Source organism: Bos javanicus, chromosome 7 (assembly GCF_032452875.1).
Source record: "Bos javanicus breed banteng chromosome 7, ARS-OSU_banteng_1.0, whole genome shotgun sequence".
In the NCBI taxonomy this organism is placed as follows: domain Eukaryota; kingdom Metazoa; phylum Chordata; class Mammalia; order Artiodactyla; family Bovidae; genus Bos; species Bos javanicus.
The window spans coordinates 11,160,106-11,186,044 of record NC_083874.1 but is presented as its reverse complement, the minus strand read 5'-3'; the positions used below and the strand labels follow the sequence as shown (position 1 = coordinate 11,186,044).

The following is a 25,939-nucleotide window of genomic DNA, read 5'->3' as shown; positions in this document are numbered from 1 at the left end:
GTCAAATGGAGCGCAAGCACCCTCCACCCAAAGCATTCATGAGGCTTGAGAGAAATTGCACCTGAATTGTCCAGCTAGGCCCTTGAGCCCACCAAGTGTTGTGAACACTGGCTGACTCACCAGACCTCTGCCATGGGTTCTGAACGGCAGTGCAGGCTCCTGTGTCACAGCCTCACAGGAATGCTCTACAAAGAGCCGCTCACTCACCACACACCCCCAACCGTACCCCCCCACCTCAATGAGTCATGCCACTCTTGTCATTCCAAGAAATCTTAATTTCTTTATTGATTTTTGACTCAACAATTTTTTTTAACTTTTTGTTTTTTTCTGAAACGTTCTTGTTGTTATGAGCCTTTTGTTTTGTTCTCGTTAAATGCACTCGACCCAAAATTGGTTTGGCATATCGAAAAGGAGACCAAGGAGGGACTGGGGTCATGGGAGAAGAGGGGAGGAGGCCCGAATGGACAGAGAGAAACTGAGGGTGAGAGAAGAGGAACACAGAGACTGAGACACAGGGGAAGAGGTGGAGACACTGAGAAAGGAAGGCAAGGAAAACCAACCCCCCCCCCCAAAAAAAAAAACCAAAAACCAAAAACACCAAACCCAGAGAAAAACAACAAGATTTCAAAGCAAATGAATTCAGGAGCCCAAGGAAGGGAGTAGGAGAGGAAACCAAGACCCTTCCTTCTCTACACTGTCCCAGCTGGGGTGGGGGCGTCAAGGCACCAGGTCTGGCGGGGGTGGGGGGACACCTGGGCGCTCAGGGTAGCCTCGTGCTGGACTGCGGCATGTCCAGACCTACTGACCAGGGGGCCCTGCCACACAGCTCTGAGGCCTGGGAGCCCACCTTGGGGATTCTGGCTGGAGTGGGAGCCCCGGGACCCACTGCACCCTCTCTCTCCCCTTGTCGGAGACTGGAGAGAAAAAAGGACTGGGCAGGGAAGAGGAAGCGGGGCGCCTTGCTTGCCTCCAGTCCTCCGGACCTCTCCCCCCACTGCCCCCAGCTCTTCCAGACCTCTCTGCTGGTGCCAGAGGCGGCCTGACTCTATGGCCTGGCTGATGCCTGGGCCAGGCCCACCGTTCCACCTACCCTTGTCTCCCAGCAGCTCTCTAGTCCCCAGAGAGGAGTTCTGGCCTAATGAAGTCGAGGAAAGCAGTGGAGCTGCCCCATACCTTCCTCACGGAGCCACCTGGGAAAGACCATTCCCATCCTTCCTTCCCCTCCCCGCTCAGACCTGCCCATGATCTGGTGAAAGGGGTTAACCCTCCCTTCCAGAAAACAGATGGAACCCAGCCTTACCTTCTCCCCACTCCTGTCCCCCGGCATGGGACAAACCAGCTTCTTTGGTCTGGCCCCTTCTCCCCTAACTGATGGGGACCAGCCAGCCCCAGCTCCTCAGGAGAAGGGAGGGGCTTTCTAGCAGCAAAAAGGGTCCCTCCAGCCACCCCTCTGCCCCTTTCCCCAGTTCCTCCCTAGAGTCCCTCCCCCTGAACCCGAAGAAGTTCATGGCAGCAGCAGGCTGAGACCCGAAGATGTTTGAAAACTCATGGCACTTGTGAGAAAAGAGGGACAAAAGAGATGAGGGGTCAGAGCAAAGGTGGAGGGCTACCCCTGGGGAAATGGCAATGACAGGGCTGGGCTATGGCAATGGGACTACACTACCCCCGAAGAGGTGAGGGGGGAGGGTTGCTGGGAAGGCCAGGGAGACAGACTGGAGAGGGGGCAGGGAGAGGTCCTCAGGAGACACCCCAACCAGGCCCTAGTACCTGGCTTTGACTCTCCTGCGGGAGGGTGGAGGGGAGGCAAGGCGACCTCTCAGCTTCGGCCTCCCCACCCGGTGTAAGACCATCTCACCACTCCCATTCCTTCCTTCCCAGTCCTACCTGCCCCCAGCAAACACCGCCGCCCTCATTTTCCTTCCCAACAACGTCTCTAGGCAGGAAATCAGCCCCTTCTTCCCAGGCCCTGAGTCCCAGAAGCAATATACAAGAAGCAGGAACTCAAAGGGACAGCGCAGCCATCTCGGCAGAAGCATCTTTGGGCGTGAGGGTGCCTCCCCGGGCCACGGGGAGGGGCAGGGGAGACAGGCCGAGCCCTGGGGCAGACAGTGAGGTACACGCCTCAGGAGGGCTGACTGATGCCAGGGAGAGGCAAACCAGGAGGGTCGGGGGGGGCGACAGAACCAGGTGCTGGGGGAAGGAAACGGTTCTTTGTTTCGATGTTGCTTCTAGATTTTGTTGTCTCTGGATTGTAAAAAGCTGCTCTGGTGGCCCGCCCACCCCGGCTGGGGGATGCACACATACATGGAGAAGTCCTGGCTGCCAGGGCCCAGCGGCGCAGCTCTGCTCCGGAAAAATCCCGGGCTGGCCGGGCCGCAGGCTCCCGGTGGCTTCAAGTGATGAGATTTTCTTTCTTTTTTTTTGTCTTTTTTTTTCTTTTCCATTTCATTGAAATATTTACAGCAATGGGGGAAGAGGAGGAGGAGAAAGAGAGAGGAGGGGGTAAGAGGGCCCCCTAGGGAAAGATCCAAGCCCAGGACCCACTCCCCAGGGAGCTCCAGACCCAAAATCTGCTCCCCAGATAGCCGAGCCCACAGGACTGGGAACTGCTCAAATACGGCCACCCCTGTGGGCTGGGGGCCCTGCGGGGAGTTGTGCTTCATCAGGAGTCGCCCCAAGGGAGGGGGTCATTGGGTGCACTCAGGGAGGGCTGAGGGGGCAGGCTTGCCGGGGAAAGCAGGGACGAAGAGCAGAGAGAAGGAGCTTCAGAGAAAGTTCCACCTGTAAACCACCAGCCACAACCGCCCGTTCCTCTCACCCTGGGGCTTTCTCCCCCTGAGGGCGCTCTCCCAGGCCAGTGGCCCCAGTCTCCAAGGAGGAGCAGGGAACTGGAGTGCAGAGGAACCTGTCCATCTGTCCTGCGCCCACTGCTCCATCTGGGTGCAGCCGGGAGCACTTCCGGCTGCAAAGAGAGGAGCAGCTGACAGGCTTCATCCAGCAGGGCCTTTGGCCCAGGGCAAGCAGAACCCTCATTTCCCTCCAGGGAGCAGGAAGGGTAGGGGGGCGGGGGAAGTCAAGGGTGGGCTGCACCCTTCCAATGTCTCCTTCCTCACTCCCCTGGGGGCCTCTTGGCTCCTCACTGCACTTCCCCCAAATTGAGCTGGTGCACATGGCTGGTGGGAAACCCTGTCTGTGAACCCTGCACCTCGGGCCCCCACAGCGCAGCCCCCAAGGGGCCTGGAGGGCCCACGGCCAAGGGGCGCCTGGAGAGAGTGGCCCATCGGCCACGGTCTCCATCCGTCTCCCTCTCCCACGAGCCCCGCCCAGGGGCCCCTCCCTGGCCCGGGCCACCAGCCCCCGGTCCGTGAGGTCCCTCAGAGACTGGTAACCAGTTGCATCTGCCCGTCCCCGTCGGGCCCTGGCCCTTCAAGGCCCGGGGCCGCCAGGTAGCCCTCGTGGCTGGGCCGCCGGACCTGGTAGTAGCCCTGCAGGGGGTTCCGGGCCACCAGGGCCGGCGGGCGCGAGGTGTAGTAGATTTCGGGGGGGCCAGGGGGTGCGGGTGGGGGTGGGGGCAGGGCCTCACTGGGCCCCTCGGGGCTGCTGTCCGGGTAGGAGGGCGAGTCCCGCAGGTTGGCCCCGCTGGCGTAGAGGGAGTCCCGGCCTGGAGGCGAGGAGAGGGGCCGGCTGGTGGCTCCATCCTCCGCCGTGCAGCTCTCCGACTCGTCCAGATCGCTCTGGTACAGCACCGACTGGGCCCGGGGCAGCAGCAGTGGCTCCTCCAGGGCCTTGTAGAGAAGTTCGATCTCTGCCCGGTCAGCCCCGGGCCCGCCAGCCTCTTCCTCCCCGCTGCCCCCTGGCACTGGCGGCACAGGGGGCTCCGGCGGTGGAGGACCCTTGGCTCCGCTGCTGCCCCCGCGCAGGTTGTTGTGCACCAGCTCCGAGATGATCATCTTCTCGAAGGCAGCGGCGTCGGCCAGGTTCCGGCCTCGAGGGGGCTCAGGGGCCCCGTCCCCAGGAGGGAAATCCCCGCTTCGCAAGGAGTAGCTGTTGTTGAAGTTGCCGTTGAGGGGTAGCGTGTCCATGCCGCAGGCTTCCCGGCCTCCCAAGGGGTGCTCTGCAGGCAGAAGGGAGCAGCTCAGGAGGAGAGCTGGGCGGTGGAAGGGATGTGGGCCACATGGGAGGTGGGTGTCTGCCTTCACCTGGCTTTCCCTGGGTTCACCCTGTCCCTGAGGTCTGGGGTCTTCTATTCCCTCTCTTCCTCACTGGCAGTGGGGAACCAGCTCAGCAGACGGTTAGTGGGGGTAGGGACCGATTTCCCCAGGGTCCCCTCCCATCTGGGGGCTTGGAGTCTCAGCAGTATGAGGAGCCTGGGTAGCCAGGTCCCTTTCCCGTGATCTCCAACACCATGACTCCTCACCTAATGCAACATCATCCAGCCGGCTGCCAAGCCAGAGACTCCTGTCTGTGTGTGGGGGGCACCCCAGTTCTAAGGTGTGGTCACCTGAGGGGGCCGCTGTCGCATTCCCCTCTCGTCCCCACCCTTGGAAACATCAACAGGAAACAGTCACACTTACTGGGTTCCCGGTAGCTCCCTGCAGGTGCCGGCCAGGAGGGAAGAGAGAGAAGGTGAGAGCAGGCTCAGAATGCCGGGTCTAGGCTCCGACCAGTTCAGGAGGCACGAGGGTGCCCCCCGTAGAGACCCTCCCCACCCCCAGACCTGGCACCCTCTCTGGCACCAGCGTGCCCTCACCTGGGGAGTTGAAGACTGGGGGCGAGGAGGGGTTGAAGCCCACTGACTCGGCAATGAGGGTGTTGTAGGGGCTGGTGCCCCCACGGGGCTGCAGCACAGGGTTGGTCAGCAGGTGGTTCCCCATGGTACCTGCCCAGGAGGGAGGACGTCACGAGGCAGCTGGGAGAACCTCAAAGGGAGCGCAGGCGGGGCTCAGGAGTGCCCCCTCACCTCGGTTCAGGGTAGGGGTGCTGTTGATGTCGCCCGCCATGAAGGAGGATTCCGTCTGCTTCCTCACGGTGTCGTTCCACATCCTCCGGATTCGGCTCTGGGGACGTAACCCAGACATGAGGGCTCTCGGGCCGCCCATTCTCCCCATGCCCGATGGGTACCACCAGGGACTGGGCGGAGAAGTGCCCTGCGCCTGGGGCGCTGGGTCCGGCCCTCAGCCCGGGGCGCGGATCCTGCCTGTACCTGGGTCCCTGTGTAGTAGCGGGCGTTGCTCCGCATGGCTGAGGTCTTGAGTGAGCCGTGCGCACCCCCGGGTGGGGAGCGGATGCAGCAGTAGGAGTGCCGCAGGCACTTGCTGTACTCCTTATGCACCTGCGGGTGGGCGAGGAGGGCAGGCAGTTGGCAGACCCGAGACCAAGCTGCTGGTGGGCACCAGAAACCCCGCCATCCCCTCCTGCCTCCAGCGGTCAGCCCAGCAGGCTCTCTTCTCACTCAGGCCCATCTTCCTTTCTCCACCTTCACCATTAAGTTCTCATCTGTTCATTTGCTCAGCAGACCTTAAGGGAGCATCTTCTATGTGCCAAGTGTGGTTTAGGCCCCAAGGACAGATGCAAATCAGAAACAGAGCCCTCCTTCTCAGAGCTGGTATCTTCCAGCAGACAGAGACTGAACACATCTACAGCAGCAGTGCGTTATGTGGGCTGTCTGCCCAGAGAACCATGGCTGGGGGTTAGGCAGGGCTGGTGGCGGGAGTGGGTGGTGATTTCCAATAGACGGGGGAGCGGGGGGACTCACTAAGGAGACGTTTGGCAAAGACTTGAAAGCAACAAGGCAGTGGGCCCCGCAGAGATCTGGGGAGGGGTAGGGGACAAGCCCCGAGGAAGGCCCATGCCTGAGTGTCTGCAGACAGAAGACAGAGCGTGGCTGGAGGAACGGGGAGAAAAGGGGGGCCCAGGGCGGACCCTGCGGGCCGGTGGGGGAGCCCTGTAAGGATGCCACTGTCACTGTGCGTCCAGTGTGGACCTGTCATCAGAACAGGAACACAGCTGACCTTGCAGCCAAGACCAGTGACCCCTGCCTTCTTCACTCCCTGTGCAGCCATCACCCACCTCACTGTCCTCTGAGACCAACAACGGCCTGACTGGGGCTCCCCACTGCCTTCAAGATGAAGTCTAACACTCCTTGGCTCCGTTTCCCTGGCTTCCGTCTTGAGTCTACAGCCTGTAGACTCTTCTCTACATTCCTCTGCTTCTGTTACCTCTTTATTTTTAAGATTCAGACTTTAACACTCTTTATTTAAAAAGGAAACTTCCTGTCACCACAAAACTCATGGTTTACCCCGCGACTATTAAAGTAGGAAATGTTCTGTCTGGGTGGCACCCGGAGCTGTATTCCTCCACACGCTTGATCTACACCCCAAGCCATGTCCCTGCCCTGAGCTCTCCCCACTCCCCACATCTGTCTTGCTTTCTCGTTCCTCTGGGCTCCTGTGTCTTGCTCTCTTCCAGAACCCTCCTCACCACGGGCTAGAATCTGCCTGAGCCTGTGCTTCCCTCCAGGCAGACACAGGTCCCGCTGCAGAAGACAGGCCCCTGGCCCTCTTCCCCAGAACTCACCTTCTTCTGTAAGGCGCAGTGAAAGACAAAGATGAAGACCCCCTGGAAGGCGTTGAAGGTGGTGAAGAGATAGGCCATGACCACGGACTCCTTGTTGATAAAGAGGAGGCCGAAAGCCCACGTGAGGCCCAGCAGGAAGAGCAGCGCAATGGCTCCCAGGGCCCAGGATCTGGGGGGGTGGTGGGGAGGAGACAGGACGTCAGAGTCCCCGCCGTCGGGGACACCACCCCCAGGGCCCTGCTGCACGTCCCTATTTCAGCAAGTCTGGGCAGTGCCCTGGGGTGAGCGGGCCTGCCCAGCGACACTCATCAGCCCAGCTAGGCCTGGGGGGCATGTGGAGGTCGGGGGGTCAGGGTTTTCTCTGAATAGCCAGTCATTCTCCTGTATCCTTCATCCTCTTGGCTACACTTCCAAACCTTTAATCTATCTTTTGCTGCCTACGTGTCTTTAAGTTACCCTAAAATGGACTCGCGTATTTTTTTCGGCCACCTTGCACAGCTTGCGGGATCTTTAGTTCCTCAGCCAGGGATTGAACCCACACCCTTGGCAGTGAAAGCACCGAATCCTGACCACCAGACCTCCAGGGGACTCGCTGCGCTTGCTTTGTGAACTCTCTCACCCTAAGCGGTGATGTGCCTGAAACCTTCATTGGATGTGCTAACACCGTGTTGTCTAATACTCGTTAAACAGACACACAAAGAACATAGTAAAACACCACCTTCGTCCTTAAAAAGCAACACAAGAGGTGAGAACACCACCTTTCGGGAAAGCCTGGGAGAGGCTGGGCCCAGCTCAGAGGTGCCAGGGCAGAGGTGCAGGGAGGGGTGCTCACTTAATGTTGTCGAGGCGACTGGAGTCAGGCTTGAGCACGGATGAGCTCCGGACCATCTTGTGCAGAGTCACCATGAGGAACACCAGGTTCACCTGCGGGCGGGTGAGGGGAGGGCTGGCCCGCGGCCCCTCTGCCTCCAGGCAGCGGCTTCTGACCAAATCCCAGCTGCCACCCCCGCCTCAGGGTCCCCTCTGCTGGTATGTGTGCTCAGCCGCGTCCAACTTTTTTGCAGCCCCATGGACTATACCCCCCGGGCTCCTCTATCCATGGGATTTCCCAAGAAAGAATACTGTAGTGGGTTGCCATTTCCTGCCCCTAGGTGCCTGTTAATGTGGCTCTCGGGGCTGGGGGGACAGGGCTCGGGGGCCTGACATAGAGCAGGAGCTCACACCACAGCTCCTAGACAGACCGACCTCAGTGCTGGAGCTTTACAGACACAAGCTGCTCTTTTTTGCCTCAGTTGGCTGCTCAGTTTTCAAGGGCTTGGGGAAAATGGGGGTCTGGGGGTCAGAGCTGGTCTGGATGAAGGACAGACTCAATGCTAGGGATACTGCCTTCCAACTCACCACAATAACAAAGGAGACGGGCCCAATGAAGCTCCAGATGAAGTAATTGTCCACTCGGAGCCAACACCTGTAAAGGAAGCAGGGCCGGGAAGAGAGGTGTGGCGGTGCGGGGGAAGAGAAGTGAGGGGGGCAGGGGAGAGGGGGTGCGCCCTTCCCTCCCTCTGACCCCCAGGGCCCAGGGACTCTAATGGCTCAGGCCCCAGAGCTCAGGAGAAGGGAGGCCAGTGCCCTGAGGGTCCTGGCTCAAGGGAAGCTGCTGAGCAGGGAACCACAAGGAGGAGAGACTAGGTAGAGGGGGCACTCACGCCTTCTCGGTGCCATAGCTGCGGTAGTCGATGGCGGCCGCAATGCCCACCACCAGGGCAGGGAAGCAGTACCCGCCCAGGTAGTAGTACTTGGTGCGGGAGTACTCGCTCTCAAACACCTCCACCAGCAGCAGGTAGAGATGCACACCCTCCAGGCACAGCCAGGAGAAGGCGGCCAGGAAGAAATAGTGCAGCAAGCCCGCGAAGATGGGGCAGGCGATCTGGGGACAGGGGTGGGGAAGCAACGCAGGTAAGGGGCTGCCCTGGCCGCCGACCTGCCAGTGGGCATCACAATCTCCTCCCCGCCCCTTCCGCTCCTGCCCCAGAGTCCCGCCCACCTCATACTGAGTCTTGTCTATCCCGACAAGGAAGAGCAGCTCCGCCAGGAAGAGGTTGATGCAGAGGTTCTTGTGGATGGTGTTCCGGTCGGTCTGTAGCCCCCGCAGGAAGCAGAAGGTGGAGATACAGATGGCCAGGCAGACCAGGGAGATGACGATGCCCACCCAAGTGATGACCGACAGCAGCAGCTCATTGATGCGGCCCTGGTACTGGGGAAGGAGCAGGGGGCATGCTGAGCCTTGCACACACACATGGGCCAGGCCAGGGGCCACGAGCTGCAGCCCACTGGGCCTTCTGCCACCTACCTGGCCTTCTGCCCCACCCCAGTCTACTAGCCAGGCCCCCACCCCTCTACAGGTGGCACGCTCACTTCCCATGCTCTGGCAGGCTTGTGGAGACATGACAAAGGTTGACACCAACTTGCTTCTCCAGCGGGCCTTGGGAAAAGGTGGAACTCGGACTAGGGAGAGCCAGACATGTGGCCTCCTGCCCTGGGCAAGACTCAGGGCCCCCCACGCCCATGAAGGTGGCCTTCCCTGGCACCACCCAAGAGGCCATGCAAGGCTGAGCCAGGAAGCAGGCCCGCCAGGAGGGGCGGGGCGCCGGTCAGCTTACGATCTCGCGGTGCGCCATGAGCACAGCAAAGTTGGTGAGGTGGCTGCAGGCACATGTGGTATGGGTCTTATTGGACTCCACCAGGCGGCAGCCCTGGGTTGACCAGTAGCCCAGCATGGAGCGCTCTGAGTAGTTCCAGAAGGAGCAGTTAGCGTTGAAGTGGTTCTTGGCCTGTTGTGGGGTGGAGGCCAGGGGGTCAGAGCTGGGAGTCCAGCCCCAGCCCCAACACCCCACCATGGGGACAAGCAGGAGACATGCCTGGGGCTTCCAGCTCCAGGTCACAGCCTGAGATCTCTGGGGACAGATGGCCCGAGATGCTAAGGTGGGGGCTGGGAGGCTGCTTCTCCAGGGAGGGGTTGTAACTTGCTCTCGGGGTGGGTGAACACACAGTGCGGGGTATGGATCTGCAGCCTGGGAAAGCGGAGGGTGCTGGGACACTCACAGAAGGAGTGGACATCTCAGCTCACCTCCAGGTGGGCCACAGTGAAGATGACAGGGTCCATCAGGAAGACTCGGCTGGACTCCTTGTTGATGGACGCTGCGATGACCTGCGAGTTCACCACCAGGGAGGCGCCCCCTGGGCCCCCCGAGCCTGCTTCACCCGCCAGCTTCACCGTGGCATTCTCGGTGGACAGGAAGAGGCCCAGGTTGTTGTAGAGAATGAAGACAACCTTGACCACTCCTAGGTAGGACAGGCCCAGCAGGCGTGTGTCAGCCCCTGGCTGGTGCCGCCCTCCAGTTACACTGGCTGCTGGGATCTTTGAAGTCAGGCTGCCGCCCAGGCAAGGGGGCTCTAGGAGCCCTTCCGTGGGACCGCTGCTCAGTTGCAGGCAGTTCCCAATGGCAGGGTAGTGATCCAGGACACACCTCACCCACCTCTCACTTTCTGTGTGACCTTGAGCAATTCCCTAACCTCTCCGGGCCTTAAATCTCAAATGGCACAACCTGCCCTAAACTCTGAGGATCATGCTGCTGTCGCACAGGAGTGAGCCCTCCAAACTGTCTGAGGTTCTGTGGGGCTTTCTGGGGTCCCCCTGAATCCCTTGAAAAGTTACACTAGCTTGCATGAAGGACACCTCTGTGTGTTGCTATGGGCTCCAACCTCTCATCAGAGTCTTCAGCCTGATCAGAGTTAAGAACTTCCCCATGAGAAGAGCTGGGGTACTGGCTCAGGGTTCAGACACTGACCGTTGCGGCTGTTCTGCTTGATGGTGTTGGCAGACAGCTGGATTGAGTTCTCGCTTGGGTACTCCTGGGGGAACACCAGCTCCTGCACTTGGCCCTCAGTGTTCAGGACTGTGACCTCGAGGACTGTGGGGACGGGATGGCAGGGCACACAAGGTTGGGGTCTGTCCACAGTCCAGAGGCCCAGGCAAGGTTGAGGGCCAGGGTAGCCCTGGGTTGTCCAGGAGGAACAGGGACCCCCCCACCCTGTTCAAGTTCTGCACCCCGACTTGCCCCCCCACCTGACAGCAGCACTCACCCACGTTCTGCTTGGCGGCCAGGAAGCGGGCCGGCTCCCTGACATTGTCTGCCAGTAGGAAGGCGCCCTCTTCCAGGACGTCTAGCAGCATGGTGGCCGTGTGCGCCTGCTCGGTGGCGTTCATGTCTTTCCAGGACTCGAGGGCCTCCGGCCGCAGCAGGTTGTCCACTGTCTCCACCACAGCCTGCAAGTGTGGCGGGGCAACGCTGCGACTCCCGCTCTGTCCCTCAGTCCCTCCAGCTGGGCTCCGCACCCCCTTCTCGGAACCTCTATCCCCCGGTGCCTCCTGGGGCCAGCCCCACTCACTCAGGAGACAGGAGCTCCTGGGCCTCACCTTGATGTAGTCCTTGCAAGTTCTCTCCCGCTTGTGCATCTGGGGAAAGAAGGAGGTGGGGTGAAGGCTGGTCTCCCAGCCCCTCTCCTTGAACCCTGACACTCACGTCTGGGCACCAGAGAGATTCCTCTTCTGTCTCTGCCACTGACCTGGGGCTAGCCCATGAGCAAGAGCCATTGCTAAGGGAGCCCCCGCGCCCCCAGGACCATCCAGGAGGGAGTCCCGGCCGGCCTGGGCTCTGTCTCGCCTTCTCCTCTCCTGGCCGTGGATGGCTGCCTGGCTTTGCAGTGCCAGGCTGGGTGTCTCCCAAGTTCCTAGGGCGGTGCCCCTGCCCCACGGCCCCCGCCGCCAGGCCCACCTTGTTGTAGTTCTTGCCGGCCGACTCGCGCTCAATGGGCCGCAGCGCCTGCAGCTGGGCATCCAGAATGTCCAGCAACTGCTCCATCAGCTTCACAGAGGAGGACACATCACCCGCGTAGATGGAGCCCCGGGTGTGGCGGGCCAGCTCGCTGGCAATGTTGGCCGCATTCTCCCCACTCTTGATCTGCAGGAGGCAGGAGGGGGAGCCCCCGGTCTCGTCAGGGACCATCCTGCTTCTCTCTCCACACACCCAGCCTGCTCAGCCCCTCTCATCCCTCTCTGCGGTCCCTTCTCCCTGCCTGCCCTGGCCCTCCCCATCTGTCTGTCCCCTCTGGAGACTAGGGGTGGACCCCGGCCTGTCTCCCCAGGAGTTCCACCGCCCCCCGCTGTGCCCTGTGCCTGGGCACCCAGGGCCAGCAGGGTAAGCATGTGTGCCTATCTGGGGGTGGGGTGGCTGCTGGTACCTTCTGGGCCACCTGGTTGACCCAGGGGGAGGTGCAGTTGCTGAGGTCAGGGCCCCGGGGATTCCAGAGCCCCAGGGCTGGTAGACACTGGAAGGAGGCAATTCCTGTAGGGACAGACACACAGGAACAGAGAAGGGAGCCACGGGGAGGGAGAGGGGAATGGGCCAGAGCAGGAAAAAGGAGATGGCAGAGAGAGGGGGACGAGCAGGTGAGGGAAGAGGTGAGGGGGCACGGAAGACCGGACGTGAAACAGGCCAGAAAGTCAAAGAGAGGTGTCACTCTGAAATGACATGAGCCGCCCACTTCCCCTAAACCCTCCCTCTCGGCTCCTCTTCCAGCTTGGCCTACCACGGTCAGAGCCTTCCGGTCAAGCCTACCTTGGAAGCCCCACCACGCCTCTCGCAAAGCCTCTCTGACCCTTCCCTCGGATCCCTGGAGCCTGTGGTCCCGGCCCTGCCTTCTCTGGTGTGTCAGCTGCTGTGTCCTGACCCCCAGCAGCTCCTGGGCCTGTGTCCATTTCGGTCCGAGGCCAGGACTCAGGTTACCTCCCAGGGGCTCCCTGCAGGGTCCATCCAGGGCTTTGCATGGCAGGTGCTTAGAATTGCAGGAGGGGACAGGGGTGGAGCAAGGGGCACTAACTGAGCTGTGACTGTGCCCTGGGGACACAGCTGCAGACATGAAGCATGATCCTTGCATACAGCCCACTTTGGCAGGGAAGGTAGACAGGTAAGTGCATCCAAGCTGAGTTAGGGGCATGTCCCCTGTCCCTTTCCTGGCCAGGCCAGCAGTGGTCATTCCCCAAGCCAGCTGCAGCAAAGGTCACCTAGGCTCGGCACTCACCTCGAGTCCCCTTGGGGCAGGGCCTCTCCACCAGCATGCCCTGCTGGGTGGCCGGCCATTGGACCCGCCGCACCTCTCGAGGTTCACAAAAGAGTTCTGGGGACACGTGCAGATTGGGGGCAGGGGGCCGCCGGGTGCTGGGGGCCGGGGCAGTGGCTGGAGGTAGGTCAGGTCCCAGCTGGTTGATGGCACCCACGGGGTGCGTGGTGAGGGGTGCTCGGCGGAGCGGGGTGGTGGCTGCTGGCGAGGCTGTGCTCGTCAGGGGTGTGGGCCGGGCTGTGGTGGTTGTGCTGAGGGGTGGGGAAGTGGCTGGGCCTGGAAGGGAGAGGGGACACAAGATGCGGTTACCCCCAGGGTTGGTCTCCCACTAGGTCTGAGAGATCTCCCCTAGCCCCTCTCTGCCCAGAGGCCCCATGCACCCCTGGGACTATACAGCATCAGAAGGTGGCAGAAATTTGTCCTCTGAAGTCTGAGAGCAACTGCAGAGGACAAGCCAGGAAGGCAGTGTTGCAGGCTCCCACCCTCATGCTCCTCTTACTCTGGGCTCTCTGGCCTGGCCACGTCCCTTCCCTCTGGGGACCTCAGTTCCCCCTTTTTTATTCGAGGGGACTCTTCTTGAGCTGTGGGGCTGCACAGAGCTGGTTTAGGGTGGCCGAGGGGTTAGAATGAGACTGCCGAGGGATTCCCAATCCTAGTCAATATCAGCAGTTCAGCTTTGCTGTTTTACTGGTACTCCCACCCAAGACTGGGGTTGAAGGGGCTCCAGGGCTCAAAACGGCCTTAGGAGAGTGCAGCTTGGCTAAAAGCCCAGAGTCCTTGGTCTAGCTTCTCAAATAAGCAAGCTAGCTAGTCTTACATCCACCCAGTGCTTGTGTAAATGAAAATCGCTCAGTTGTGTCCAACTCTCTGAGACCCCCATGGACTGTAGCCTGCCAGGCTCCTCTGTTCATGGAATTCTCCAGGCCAGGATATTGGAGTGGGTAGCCATTCCCTTTTCCAGGGGAACTTCCTGACCCAGGGATCGAACCCAGGTCTCCCACATTGCAGGCGGATTCTTTACCATCTGAGCCAGCAGGGAAGCCCACCCAGTGCTTGGGTTTCCTCATCTGTAAATGAGGCAACAGTAAGCCCTGGTTCTCAGACTGCAAGGATCAGAGGAGTTAATTGGAAAGTGCTGAAAACAGCCTGTCCCGTTGCTACCTCTGTGACCTCCAGGGTTCCCTTGAACGCACCTCCAGGTCCTCTAGGAGCTCAGAGTGCACCCCCCTCCGCTTGAGACCCAGGGGCAGGGGCTGTTGGGGAGTGAACTCGAGCTGTCCTCACCCGCACTAGGGTCGGGCGGCCCAAACTCCAGGCTATAGCGCACCACAAAGTAGTTGTTCCAGACATAGAGCTGGTTGTCGCGAGGGTTATAGTCGACAGATGAGACGAACTGGTAGGGGTTGGGAAAGGCCAGGCTCACAGGCTCCTCACGGTTGGCGTTGGTGTTGAAGGCGTAGTCCACGCGGTTGCCGGCTGCCTCGCTGTCGTCGTCCACGTACACGGAGCGCAGCACGTACAGGACGCCGCACACCATGAAGGCGTTGGACGCGGAGCGCTTGTCGTAGCCGGTCTCCCACGTGCCCTCGAAGCGCAGCGTGTAGGGGTTGAGTTGGCTTACCACCAGCCGCCCGTTGTTGCCCTCAGTAGCGTAGATGACCCACAGCCCGTTCTCATCCACTGCCAGGTCGATGTCGGTCTTGCCCCCCCAGCGGTAGGGCGAGGTGTCGTGGTAATTGGCTGTGTTGATGACCGTCTCCCCGCTCTTGATGCGCGTGCGCAAGTCGTACTTGACGATGTTGCGCGTGCGCTCCTTGTTGTAGAAGACGGCGCCGTCGTAGACCACGAAGCCCGTGCCGTCTACGCGGTTGGGCAGGCGATAGGTGGTGGTGTGGCGCGCTGCCACGTAGTCCTCCCACGAGGCGTACTCGGTCAGCGTGTCCGTGCGGTAGGGGATCCACGGCATGACGTAGATGCGGTCACCTGCCTGCAGCGGGTCCTTGCACCATGCACCAGACTGGTGCTCCGACTCGTGGGTTGAGGTGGGCTCCAGCACCTTCTGCAGGGTCCCTGGGCACACGAAGACTGGGTCGGGCGGGGAGGGGCAGGGAGGACACAGGGAGAGGAGGAGGAGCGGGGAGCGGGGTGGGGGGGACGGGGGTGGCAAGGGAGAGGGAGAGAGAGAGGCGAGTTGGTCACGTGGCCAGCGGGGGGAGCCAGGCTGTCCCCTCCTGCTGCTGCAGTCACGGTTGCTTGGTAGGGCTGGTGATGGGAAGGGGGTTTCTGGGCTGGGACCCCTGCCCCGCCCAGCTGCCCCTCTCCCTGGAGATGTCAACCCTGGAGGCCATTAAGAGCAGGGTTAGTGGTGGGGGGGTAGGGAGGAGGTGCCCCTCTTTCCTTCCCTGGCTGCTAGAGACCCCACAGGCTGGGGATAAGGGGTTTGGCAAGAGCCATCCGAGAGTCAGTCTCATGTGCCTTTAGTGGGGGATGGAGAGATTTCCTCATTGGAGCCACTGGTGGCTTTGAGGTGCCAGGGACTCAGGGCCCTGTCCCTTTGCCATCATTTGCGCCCCTATGGAAGAGCTAGGGTCAAGGGTCCCATCTTTCACCAACCACACCAGGACACAGATATATATATATATACGTTTTTTTAAAAAACTCCATTTTCTTCCTCCTGCAAAAACTGCAAGGTAGAGTAATATTTCCGTACCCACTGTGGGTGGGTGTCAGGAGCGCACTCCTATTCCAGGGTGAGAGAGGCACCCAAGGTTCCTGACGCAGCCTGTGACAACCCCCCACCCAGCACCCAGGAAATCAGGAGCTGGGGAAGAGTTTTCTGAAAAGTCCAGCCCCTCCTGAGGGGTGCCCAGACCTGCCCCCAGCCGGCAGGGTCTCTCATGGGGTTTATCGAGCAGCAGACACTGATACTGGTGCACAGGGGTGGTGGGGCGAGGGCAGAGAGGGAGGGGACTCCCGGGAGAGTTGGGTAGGGGGGAGGAGAGCTGTGTGGAGGGAAGAGAGACAAGTGGTGGTGTGGGGGCGCTCGGCGAGGTCCTGGCTCCAAGGGAGGCACGCCGGAGAGCACCTGGGAAGAAAGAGTTAGTGCTGGCGAGGAGAGAGGGGGGTGAGCAGAGAATTCACTCCAAGGCCCAGGCCCGACTGAGGGTCCCTTGGGGGGGCAGTCCCAGGTCCAGCTCAGAGGGGGCCAGGGAGGGAACCAGGTGCTAGGATAAAGACCCAGCCCGCCCCCGACAGGCCCCCCACCTCCCCTTCCCCGACCCGATTTACCTGCAACCATCCCCGGCTCGGGAGGAGGGACCAAGGCAGCGCTGATGTCAGAAAGGTGGGGGGCCCCGCCCCACCCCCCCATTCCCTGAAAAGGAGGAAAACCTCAACTGCATCTCGTTGGCCACCAACGGCCTGCCCACCCTTGCCCAGTCACGACCCAGCGCCACCGACTCCTGGACTCCCCCTACTGGCCCGGTGGGAGTCTGGGCTTGCACAAACAGTGTGGCCAGGCTCCCCTCCTTCTCCCACAGTGGCGAGGTCCCTCCAACCAGGATGGCTGGGGGCCTCCCTCTCGGCGCCGCCCGACTAGCAGAACCTGAGGACCGGCCGGGGTGAGAGTTTGTAGTGAATTCTCTGCTCCTGCTTGGCCTGTCACCAAAGCAGCCGGCCCGAGGGGACAAGAGAGGGCTGGGACTTGGTGCTGGCTTGGGGAGGGGCGTGGCCCCAGTGGCTAGAGGGCCTTGGCCAGGAACCATTCCTCATTCCAATTCCAGCCCCATTCTTCAGCAGGGTTAGGTGGGTGGCTGGGGATTCCAGCCCGCCCGCCACAGTGTCAGGGACTTTCTGATCCAGGGGTCTTGGGTCACAAAGCAGCCAGGTGCATGCCCTGCTTTAGGAGGGGGAGGGAAGCCTGGGGCTCCAGTGCTGTGTTCCCAGTGCCCTGAGGGGTTAGCCTGCACCTTCTGTCCAGCCCACTGGCCTCTGCCCTTTTCTCCTGTGCCTGGGTCTTCCCTCTCCCCAAGCCAGGCCCCCCAGCCAGCTTTGTGACGCCTGACAGATGTGTTTGTATGTGTGTGTGGGGGGGGGGTGGTGGGCAGGGGGGGGTGGTGGGCAGTGGGAGGTCTCAGAGCCCGGCCTGGTGGGCAGGGCATGGAGAAGGAAAACGTGGTTAGAGGTTACCCTGGGGGAAGGGGGAGAAGATGAGGAAGGGCCTGCTCGGGGCCTTTGCCAGCAAGGACCCTGCCCCAGCGCCAAGCTCCCAAAGCCTTCTCTGCCCTTCAGCCTCCTCCCACCCGTCCCTTGAAGAGAAAAGATCCCAGGCTGCGTGTCCGACCACCACCGGGCCTGCAAGAAGAGTGTCTGGTGCTGGGCGGAGAGACTCCAGGAAAGAGAGAGGGAGAGGGTGGTGGGGTGCAGTGAGGGGCAGGGCGGTGGGCTGGTGGCCCAGGCCTCTATGAGATGGGGGGAGGGACAAGGGGGAGGGGAGCAGCTCGGAGGGACCCCGCCCTGCCTCCCTCAAAGGGGACGCTCCACTGACCACCGTAATTTCAAGGCCAACGTGATCCCAAAAGGTCATCTCTCCCATCCCCGCCTCAGTGCTGTCCATTTCCCATGACTTCCAGGGGAGGCGGTGGCCCTCCATGACAGCCAAGTCCAGCCCAGCCACCCTCCCTACCGCCGTGGAAATTACGGTGCTCACGGAAGCCCCCAGACCCAGCCTGTGCCTCCCCCGCCCCCCTCTCTCTGGTCCTCTAACCACAACAGCCCAGAAGAAACCCTGACTGCAGCTTCGCAAGTATTTCAGAACCAAAAAAAAAAAAAAAAAACAAACGCTCCCCCGCCCCTCGCTCCCCCAACCGTGAGGCCCACCCCCGCCCCCTCGGGCCCCCCAGTGATCTGGCAGGCGCCCTCCCCGGGCTGGGGGCAACTCACTCACACCCCTCTCCCCAGGGGCTGCCCCCCACCACCCCCCGCTGGTGGAGGATGGGGTGGGGGTGGGGAAAACTGGTGCTCCGTGCTCCGAAACAGCTCTGGGCCTTGGAAACGCCAAATCAGAAGGAACTTAAACCACCAGGAGCCAGAGAGAGAGAGAGAGAGAGAGAGAAATAGAGAGAGAGGAGGAGGAGAAGGAGGAGGTAATCTGCTCCCCAAAAGGAAAACAAAGGTGTGCCCTCCCTCCCGCCTCCCCTGAACCAGACACAAAAGTTGGGGCAGGAAGAAAAGAGAAGACAGCCGGCTCCCCGGTGCCCTCCGCCCCCAGTCGGGAGCCAGGGAAGAGGGTCCCTCTCTCCCCACCCACCCTGGATGCTTATAGACTTCTCCTGAAGGAGGCAAAAGAAGTATGAGAGAAGGTCAGGTTCCCCCCCCACCCCTGCAGGGGCCAGGGACTAGAAAGGAGGGACAGGGAGAGACAGACAGAGTGAGAGGAGAGAGAAACAGAGGTAGAGAGAGCAGAAGGTCCTGCCCGAGCTCAGAGAAGCTCCCTTGGGTGTCTGGAGGGTGGAGTTGCCTGGTCGCACCAGGGCTGGCCCCACCAGTGGGGGGACACCGGGGTGGGGTGGGGAGCGACTGGACCAAGTTGGGGGGTGGGGGGGTAGAAGAAGGGGCCGGAGGGGAGGGCAGGTCACATAAGTGTGGTACAGGTAAAACAAAGTCTGAGTTAGGGGTTAGCATTGGTAACAGTGCGTTTACCTTTCTGCTCCACTTCTACTTTAAGCATCGGAAGAGAGAGAGAAAACAAATTGAAAAAAAAAATGTGCAAGAAAAAAAGAGAAAAAAAAAAGATTAAATTGCTTTCGTTTCTTTTCTGGCAACACGCCCCCTTTTCCTTTCTTTTCCTCACTCCTGGTTCCCCAACCCCGAAGGTAGAGCAGCCCCCGCCCCCATGTCCTTTCCTCCTAGGGAGGATGTCGGGAAGACAGTCACAGGGAGGAGGGAGACACACGGGAGGACAGAGACCGAGAGAGACACGGGTTGGGGGCAGGGAGAGGGGGCATACAGGTAGGCAGACGGACAGAGCCCTCAGCCCGGAGGGGGCACCCCCAGTGCAGCAAGGCTGGGGAGGGGGAGCCCCAGCCGGGAGGCAGCTCCGCTCCAGGGGCCACCAGGAAGGGATGGTGGGGGGTGGAGGAACCCCTTGGTCCCCTCCAGCCCTGCCTGCTGCCCTTGTGCTAGAACCGGGGGCCCAGGAGGGGATTCAGTGCCACCCTCAGCCTGGGAGCACCACAGAGAAGACACGCAGGATGCCCTCCCCTTCTGTGCTGGCCTTAAAAAGAGTCCAGCTGCGTTTCCCCAAACCCTCGGAACCCCACCCCCACCCGGAAGCCAACACAGAGAGAGGGTGGCAGGTCGGACACAGAACGATGGAGAGGCAGACAGGCGGAGCCCGGGGCCTCCAAGAGCCCCATCGGGGAGACGAGGCAGAGAGGGAAGAGGCTGGGCTGGGGGCGACATCACAGACGGGCAGGACAGCAGGAGGGGCCACAGACACGCTCCCCCGCTCCCCCGGGGGCAAGCCCGAGGCTCACTCAGTCTCTCTGCCCAGCTCCCCCCCTGGGGGCCCAGGAGCTGGGAGCTCCCCAGCCCACAGCTGGGATGGGCAGGCGGGCAGCACCTGGGGAGGAAGGGGGCACGGGTTAAACTGTGCTCAGCTGCAAGGCAAATCCAGCGTTAGTCGGGCCTGTCAGGTCCGTGTGCCAGGGGAGGTGGGGGGTGCCCCACACACCCACTGCTCCATTCCCATGGTAGCCCCGCACCCACCCCTGACCAGCACTGGGGTCACCCCAGCCTCTGAAGCCCATGGCAAGAGGGGCTGCCCAGGCTGTGCCCCCTCCAGGCTCTGGGCCCCCTGGCCCCTTAGGAACCTCTGACCTGGGCCTCGCTCTCCTGCCACCTGTCTGCCGGGAGGGGCAGTGTCTGACTCCCTTCCCAGCGCCTCTCCCAGAGCCTGGTACACAGGAGGTGCTCAGAGTCTGGGGCTAAGTGAGTGCCAGGCCTCCCTGTTTGGTGGCCTGGCTTCCATCACCCTTGGAATGCCAGCCCTCTTCTTCTGGGACCAGAGTTAGCCCAGCCACCCAGATACATCCTCCGTGTCAGTGAGTGTGAGAATGTGTGTGTGTGCATGTGCACCCAAGCGCGTGTGCCACTGCCTCTCCCAGGGCTCAAGGTAGCTCTCTCCCATCAGACTGGGGGCTGCCCATTCCCTGAGCCCTCCTGGTCTCTGTGGGTCATGCCCTCCCACCCACACTCGGAGGTTCAGCTCTAGGAAGTCTCTACACCTCTTCCCTACTTCTGTACCTGCATAGTATCCACTCATTTGTTTTTGTTTTTTTTTTCCCACTTGCTTTTGCACACCACTTGGACCAAGAGATTTTTTCCCCCCTGCTTTTTATCTGCCTGGTCTCAGGAGAAACTGGGCTTGTCAGCTGGTGTTAGTTTTATTTTTGATTACCAATAGCAATAATAATTGGTAAAAGTCATGGTGAGTGGTCAAAAGAAAAGCAACGACTACTAAGTGCTCAGCGCTTATTAGGCGCCAGGAAGCGAGCTAAGCACCCCTCTGGCAGCATTTCGAGAATCCTGTCTATAAATGAGGAAACAGGTTCAATGAAGTGAAGCAACACGACTTCAATGAAGTGAAGTAAACAGAACGGGTGCAGTTTCCTTCACATCTCCCGCTGGGGGTGCACAGAGAGCTCTTTACCCACGTTCTCCGGAGTCCCGGCAGCATCTCAGAGGTGTTTGATCCCCTCCCAGCATCACAGAGGGAGGTGTAGGCTCAGCTGGATTGAAAGGGCACCCAAACCATTACTGAGCACATCCCGAACCAGGCTTGGGTCTGGGCGCTGGGGAGGGGGTTGAAGATGAGGTCTCTGCCCTGTGGGGGGAGTTTACATCCAGCACTTTGCCACCACGACTGGGCTCTGTGGCGGGCCCTGGGCTGGGCGCCTTGCACACATGACCTCCCAGACTCTTGCCTTCTTCTGCAGCGGCCCAGAGAAATTTAAGTCATTTGCTCCAGTTTCCGAGCCAGAAAACCCAAGGGCCGGGGCTGAACCTCGAACCCAGTCTAGATTTTTCCACTGTGCTGTGCTCCCCAACTCCTGTCCCCCTTCCCCTGCTGCCCCAGCCCACAGGGGGTGGGCAGTGTCCCCAGTGCTGTGGGGAGGCTTCAAGGATCAGATGGGCGTCCCCCTCAGGCGGTGACTGGAGGCCTCGGTCGCTGAAAGGAAAGGGTAAGGAGTAAAAGAAGAAAGCTATGGAAGCACATGAGGCTCTTATCTCCCCCAGCACATCTGCGGTCACCTGCGAGGAGAAATCAAAGGTTGGGGGGAAGGCTGGGGTGGGAGGGGAGAGGAGAGAGAGTCACAGGGCCTCCTGCTCCCCCGCCCCTGCCCCCCACACTCAAGACACCCTGGTGGCCCTGCCTCCTCCCCCCTCTGCCCAGAGGGCCCTACCTCCAGGTTGGCTACATGAAGCTGGGGGTGGAGAGGAGGGAATGGATGATGAGGAAGGGTTGGGGGAGCATGAGGGCTGGAAAGAAGGGCCATGTTAAGGGTGGGGTGCTGAGGAGGAGAGACCCTGTTGATGGTTTGCTTCCTTTAGTTGGGTGCAAGAATGGAAGGCCCCTGGCTCCCCAGATCACCTTCCTCAGGATGCCTGGGTACCACCCTCAGTCCAACATGGCAGCACTTCCTGTGCAGAAAGGAAGTACTGGCATGCTAACAGGCAAACCAACCAAGAGTTAAGAATCTGTGGAAGCTGCCCCTAGCCCTTCACATGAGATCTGCTGCCAGGCCTCAGAGGATGACCTGCTTTTCTATGGGTAGCTTCCAGGATTGGGAAGGGGCAAGAGTGGGGGCCTGTGAGGAGTGAGAAGGATAAGAGAAAGGAGAGGGAGCTGAGAGGAAGTGGGGTTAGAGGGAAGAGCATGTGTGTAAGAGGTGGTCAGGAAGGGAAGGGATGTGGGAAGAGCAGGGGAGGAGGAATTAGACGGCAGTGAGGTCAAGGTCCGGGGAGAGGAGAGATAATAAGTGTGCCAAGTGGAGTATTTGGGTGCGGCCTTGAAGTGTATAAATAAGCCAAGGGCAGGTGAAGAAGCAGGGTGAGCAGGTCAGAGTAACAGGAGCTGGAGAAGGTGCCCAGTGGATGGGGACAGAGTCAAGGGTGGGGGTGGGGGTGGGGCAGACAGCAGTGTGGACAAGGGAGTCAGAGCAAAGAGAATCTGTGAGGGGGGGAGCGGGTCCAGCCATCCCTGTGTTCCTGGCCCAGCTGGGCCTTGTGTGTATGTGTGTGTGTGTGTGTGTTCAAGGTGTCTCCTCCTCACTTGCTTCTGGGAGGGGGAAGGGCCCATGTCGCGTGAGGAACAAGATGACTCACTGTAGGGGACACAGTCGTACTGCACCTCCAGGTACTTGTAGGTCCCAGGGCAGGGGTCCGGAAAGGCGTCGGAGCCAGCGACCACCACACACTGGGTGCGGTTGTTACACCTGTGGAGGAGAGATGGGGGGTTGGGAAAAGACGAGCCTGGAACTGGGCGGGGGAGGCCCAGGCTCAGGAGAGGAAGGGACATCTCCACTTGGGGAAGGAACCACGGTGACCATGCCAGGGGCCGTATGTGGATGTTGTTTTCTGCCTCCTGTCTGCTCTCTCCTTCCAGATAGGAGTCTTCTATTCTCAGGCCTGGCACAGCAGGAAGCTCAAGGCTATGCCAGAGGGTCACTCCATAAAATGTTTTTCCAGTCACCCTTCATCACTTTCCTCCTGAGTGTCACCTGTGCCATTATGTCTCTTTTTTTTCCCATAAATTGACCATAAAACCTGTCCTTTGTTCAATAAGATGTGAAGCCATACATACAAGGTGGTATCTTTGTGAACACTGATGAAATGCTCAGTGCTTGCCACCTCATACCACGTCTTGACACGTCCCACCTTTTGGACAGAGCTGCCGCAAGGCTCTGCAGCCAGAGAGGGGCAGAGTCGTCCCTTCATGCTGAAACCATCCTCGGTTCCCCATGCGGAACTCCCCCAAGTCCCTGTCAACTTCTCAGGAGTCTGGCTACCACGCGATGGGAAGTCTACTTAGCAACAACAAAAAGATGTTTCTTCTCTGCTGTCTATACCCACGGTCAAGGTCTCTGTTTCCTGGAGCAGCTGAGTCTTGGCTGCGCAGGACAGCACCTTGACTGTAGGTGTGAAAGAAGTGGTTTGGTTGTGGGGGGGCTTCCTGACAGGTATGAGGCAGAGGGGGCTCCTGCGTCTTCACTTCAATCCTGCTCTTAACCAATGAGTGCTTAACTCATGAGCATCTGCTCATACCCACACTCCTCACCTCCCCTTTTCAAAAATATAACACTGATGGGAGGTGGGAGGGAGGTTCAAGAGGGAGAGGACATATGTATACGTATGGCTGATGCATGTCAATGTATGGCAGAACCAACACAATATTGTAAAGCAGTTATCCTTCAATTAAAAATATATAAATTTAAAAATATATATAACACTGAGCTCAGATGGTTAAACAGAGACTTTGTTACCTATGACCCAAAGAACTGAAAGCAGGTCCGTTCATCTCCTGCAACACTGAAGGTGTATTTGTGTACAACTGCTTGTATATGAATGTTCACAGCAGCATCATTCACACAATCACCAAAAGGTAGAGACAACCCACGGGCGAATGAGTGGATAAATGGAGCACAGCTTACCCACACAGTGGAGCATTATTCGGCCATAAAAAGGAAGGAAGCGCTAATACTACACCATGGATGAGCCCTGAAAACATCATGCTCAGTGAGAGAAGCCAGCCTGAGGCCACGTGTTTCACAGTTCTATTTATATGAAATGTCCAAAACAGGCAAATCCAGAGACAGAAAGTAGATTAGTGGTTGCCAGGGACTCAGGGGAGGGGAGGGGGGTGGGGAGTGACTGCTCAGGGTGATGGAGTTTCCTTTTGAGGTGATGAAAATGTTCTGGAACTTGACAGAGGCAGAGATTGCACAATATCGTGAATGTAATTAATGCCACTGAACTGTTCACTTTAAAATGGTGCATCTTTTGTTATGTGGATTTCGCCTCTATGAAAACAAAAAGAAAAACACAGAAATGCTGGCCTTCCTGGAAAAACCACATGTCCAGCCTCCCCTGCTGGGAAGTGCCTGTGACTTGAGTTCTAACCCAGAAGGTGAGAGTGGGTATGATGTAGCCTTTAAGGGAGTGGCCCCGGGGTGGAAGTAGGGGGCGGGGTTTCAGTACTCAGATACAAGCAGGTGCTGAGGGTCTTTTCAGTTCTGATCCTGTTTGTGAGCTAAGTCCCTTTAGTTGTGTTCGACTGTTTACAATCCTATGGACTGTAACCCACCAGGCTCCCCTGTCCATGGGACTCTCCAGGCAAGAATACGGGAGTGGGTAGCCATGCCCTCCTCCAGGGGATTTTCCCAACCCAGGGACAGACCCTGTGTCTCTTACATCTGCATTGGCAGGCAGGTTCATTACCACTAGCCTCACCTAGGAAGCCGATCCTGTTTAGGCCACTGTACTTACCCTAGGGTGTCTCTGTCAGAGTCACAGAGCTGGACCCTGAACTAACGTAGAGTCTCCACATGTGACGACAGTGGGGGCAGTGGCCTCATCATGTTCGCTTGGCCCCAGTGACCAAACTACTGTGTCCCCCACCCCTCTGCCCCAGAATTGAGACCCCATGGGCGTCGGAAACTAGGCGAGTTTCTGTGCAAGCAACTTGGGGAGATGGCGAAAACCACCATAGACCCTGAGGCTGGTCCGAGTAAAGTGGGCAGGGAGGATCTGGAGAGGCAGTGGGTAGGAGAAAAGGGAGGCTGGACTGGGATGGTCCATGCAGGGGTGTTGGGAGATGGAAATTAGGGAAGAGGGAGAAGATTGCTTCAGGGAAATAGTTTTTTGTTTTCTGTGTGTTTTGCCACACCGCTGGACCTTATTTCTCTGTGCTAAGTTGCTTCGGTTGTGTCTTACTCTATGTGACCCTATGGACTATAACCCACCAAGCTCCTCTGTCCATGGGGATTCTCCAGGCAATAATACTGGAGTGGGTTGCCATTCCCCTCTCCAGGGATCTTCCCGACCCAGAGACTGAACCCAGGTCTCCTGCATTGCAGGCAGATTCTTTAACGTCTGAGCTACCAGGGAAGTCCCCAAAGAATACTGGAGTGGGTTGCCGTGCCCTCCTCCAGGGGATCTTCCCAACCCAGGGATCGAACCCATGTCTCTTATGTCTCCTGCATTGGCTGGTGGGTTCTTTACCACTAGCACCACCTGGGAAGCCCCTGACTAGGGATCAAACCCATGCCCACTGCAGTGGAAGCTCAGAGCCTTAACCACTGGACCACCAGGGAAGTCCTGAGAGTAGATGTTTGAGAAAGAAATGGTGGAAGTGAGAGGGTGATGTGGTTCCAGCCCGCCCCACCTACCTGAGCCACTTGACCATGCCCATTCCCTGCCCCAAGCTCTCAGAAGGCTTCTGGAAGCCCCATCCAGTGAGGGATTCTAGAATCCCCGAGGAGCTGTGGAGCTGGCCCCAGGCCTCCCCTTTTCCAGTTTTCTGCTCAGGGTCCTGGAGTGAACCCTGCTCTCTCTCAGGCATTTGGCAAAAATTCAGTGAGCGCCTGTGGGGTAGCTGGCTGCGGACATGGTGGAGACAGACAGCACTCTGTGGGGCTGACAGCCCAGGGAGGGAAGACGTAAAAGAGACATGATAAAGAGGCAATACAGCCAATGAACTGTGGGCAGAAGTCAAGACTAGGAGAGAGAGAGACAGAGAAGGGGCTGGAAAGTGGGGCGGGGGCACTGTGATTTTAGAGTGTGGTCAGGTAGACCTCATTAAGAGGCTAGTCAGGCAAAAAAAAAAAATCCCTGAATGGGGGACTTCTCTGGCAGTCCAGTGGTTAAGACTCTGTGCTTTTAATGCAGTGCGGGGGGCGTGGGTTCAATTCCTGGTCAAGGAAATAAGATCCCACGTGCTAGTAGCGGGGTGCAGCAAAAAACCATAATTCAAATGAAAGAACCTAAGTAAGGGGAGGGAGGAGTCACGCGGGTTTCGGGGAAGAGGATTCCAGACAGGGGGAACAGCCAGCACAAAGGTCCTGAGGGAGCCCCTAGCAGAAGGTGGGTGATGAGTCTAAGGAGTGGCCAGGTAACTGAAATCCAG

General features: G+C 59.4%; 1 protein-coding gene across 6 annotated transcripts in view; it reads right to left on the bottom strand.

Moving 5' to 3' along the window:
- Positions 1-260: 260 nt before the first annotated feature.
- The window catches only part of ADGRL1 (adhesion G protein-coupled receptor L1), a 49,957-nt gene continuing 24,278 nt past the window's right edge, over positions 261-25,939 (bottom strand). For 2 of the 6 annotated variants that reach the window (XM_061421852.1, XM_061421853.1), the window contains exons 4-24: positions 22,141-22,250; positions 18,454-18,471; positions 14,038-14,838; positions 12,715-13,029; positions 11,875-11,978; positions 11,409-11,594; positions 11,051-11,089; positions 10,717-10,900; positions 10,422-10,544; positions 9,701-9,915; positions 9,234-9,404; positions 8,618-8,827; positions 8,280-8,500; positions 7,975-8,041; positions 7,409-7,500; positions 6,577-6,745; positions 5,204-5,332; positions 4,961-5,057; positions 4,751-4,879; positions 4,575-4,592; positions 261-4,114 (exon numbers count right to left, since the gene is read on the bottom strand). In XM_061421852.1, the coding sequence (XP_061277836.1) occupies positions 3,375-4,114; positions 4,575-4,592; positions 4,751-4,879; positions 4,961-5,057; positions 5,204-5,332; positions 6,577-6,745; positions 7,409-7,500; positions 7,975-8,041; positions 8,280-8,500; positions 8,618-8,827; positions 9,234-9,404; positions 9,701-9,915; positions 10,422-10,544; positions 10,717-10,900; positions 11,051-11,089; positions 11,409-11,594; positions 11,875-11,978; positions 12,715-13,029; positions 14,038-14,838; positions 18,454-18,471; positions 22,141-22,250 (4,138 nt within the window). In that variant the 3' untranslated portion in view covers positions 261-3,374. Of the gene's footprint in view, positions 4,115-4,574; positions 4,593-4,750; positions 4,880-4,960; positions 5,058-5,203; positions 5,333-6,576; positions 6,746-7,408; positions 7,501-7,974; positions 8,042-8,279; positions 8,501-8,617; positions 8,828-9,233; positions 9,405-9,700; positions 9,916-10,421; positions 10,545-10,716; positions 10,901-11,050; positions 11,090-11,408; positions 11,595-11,874; positions 11,979-12,714; positions 13,030-14,037; positions 14,839-16,041; positions 16,127-18,453; positions 18,472-22,140; positions 22,251-25,939 lie in introns of those variants that run through there. The other 4 variants (XM_061421854.1, XM_061421858.1, XM_061421857.1 and 1 more) reach the window with 4 other exon arrangements.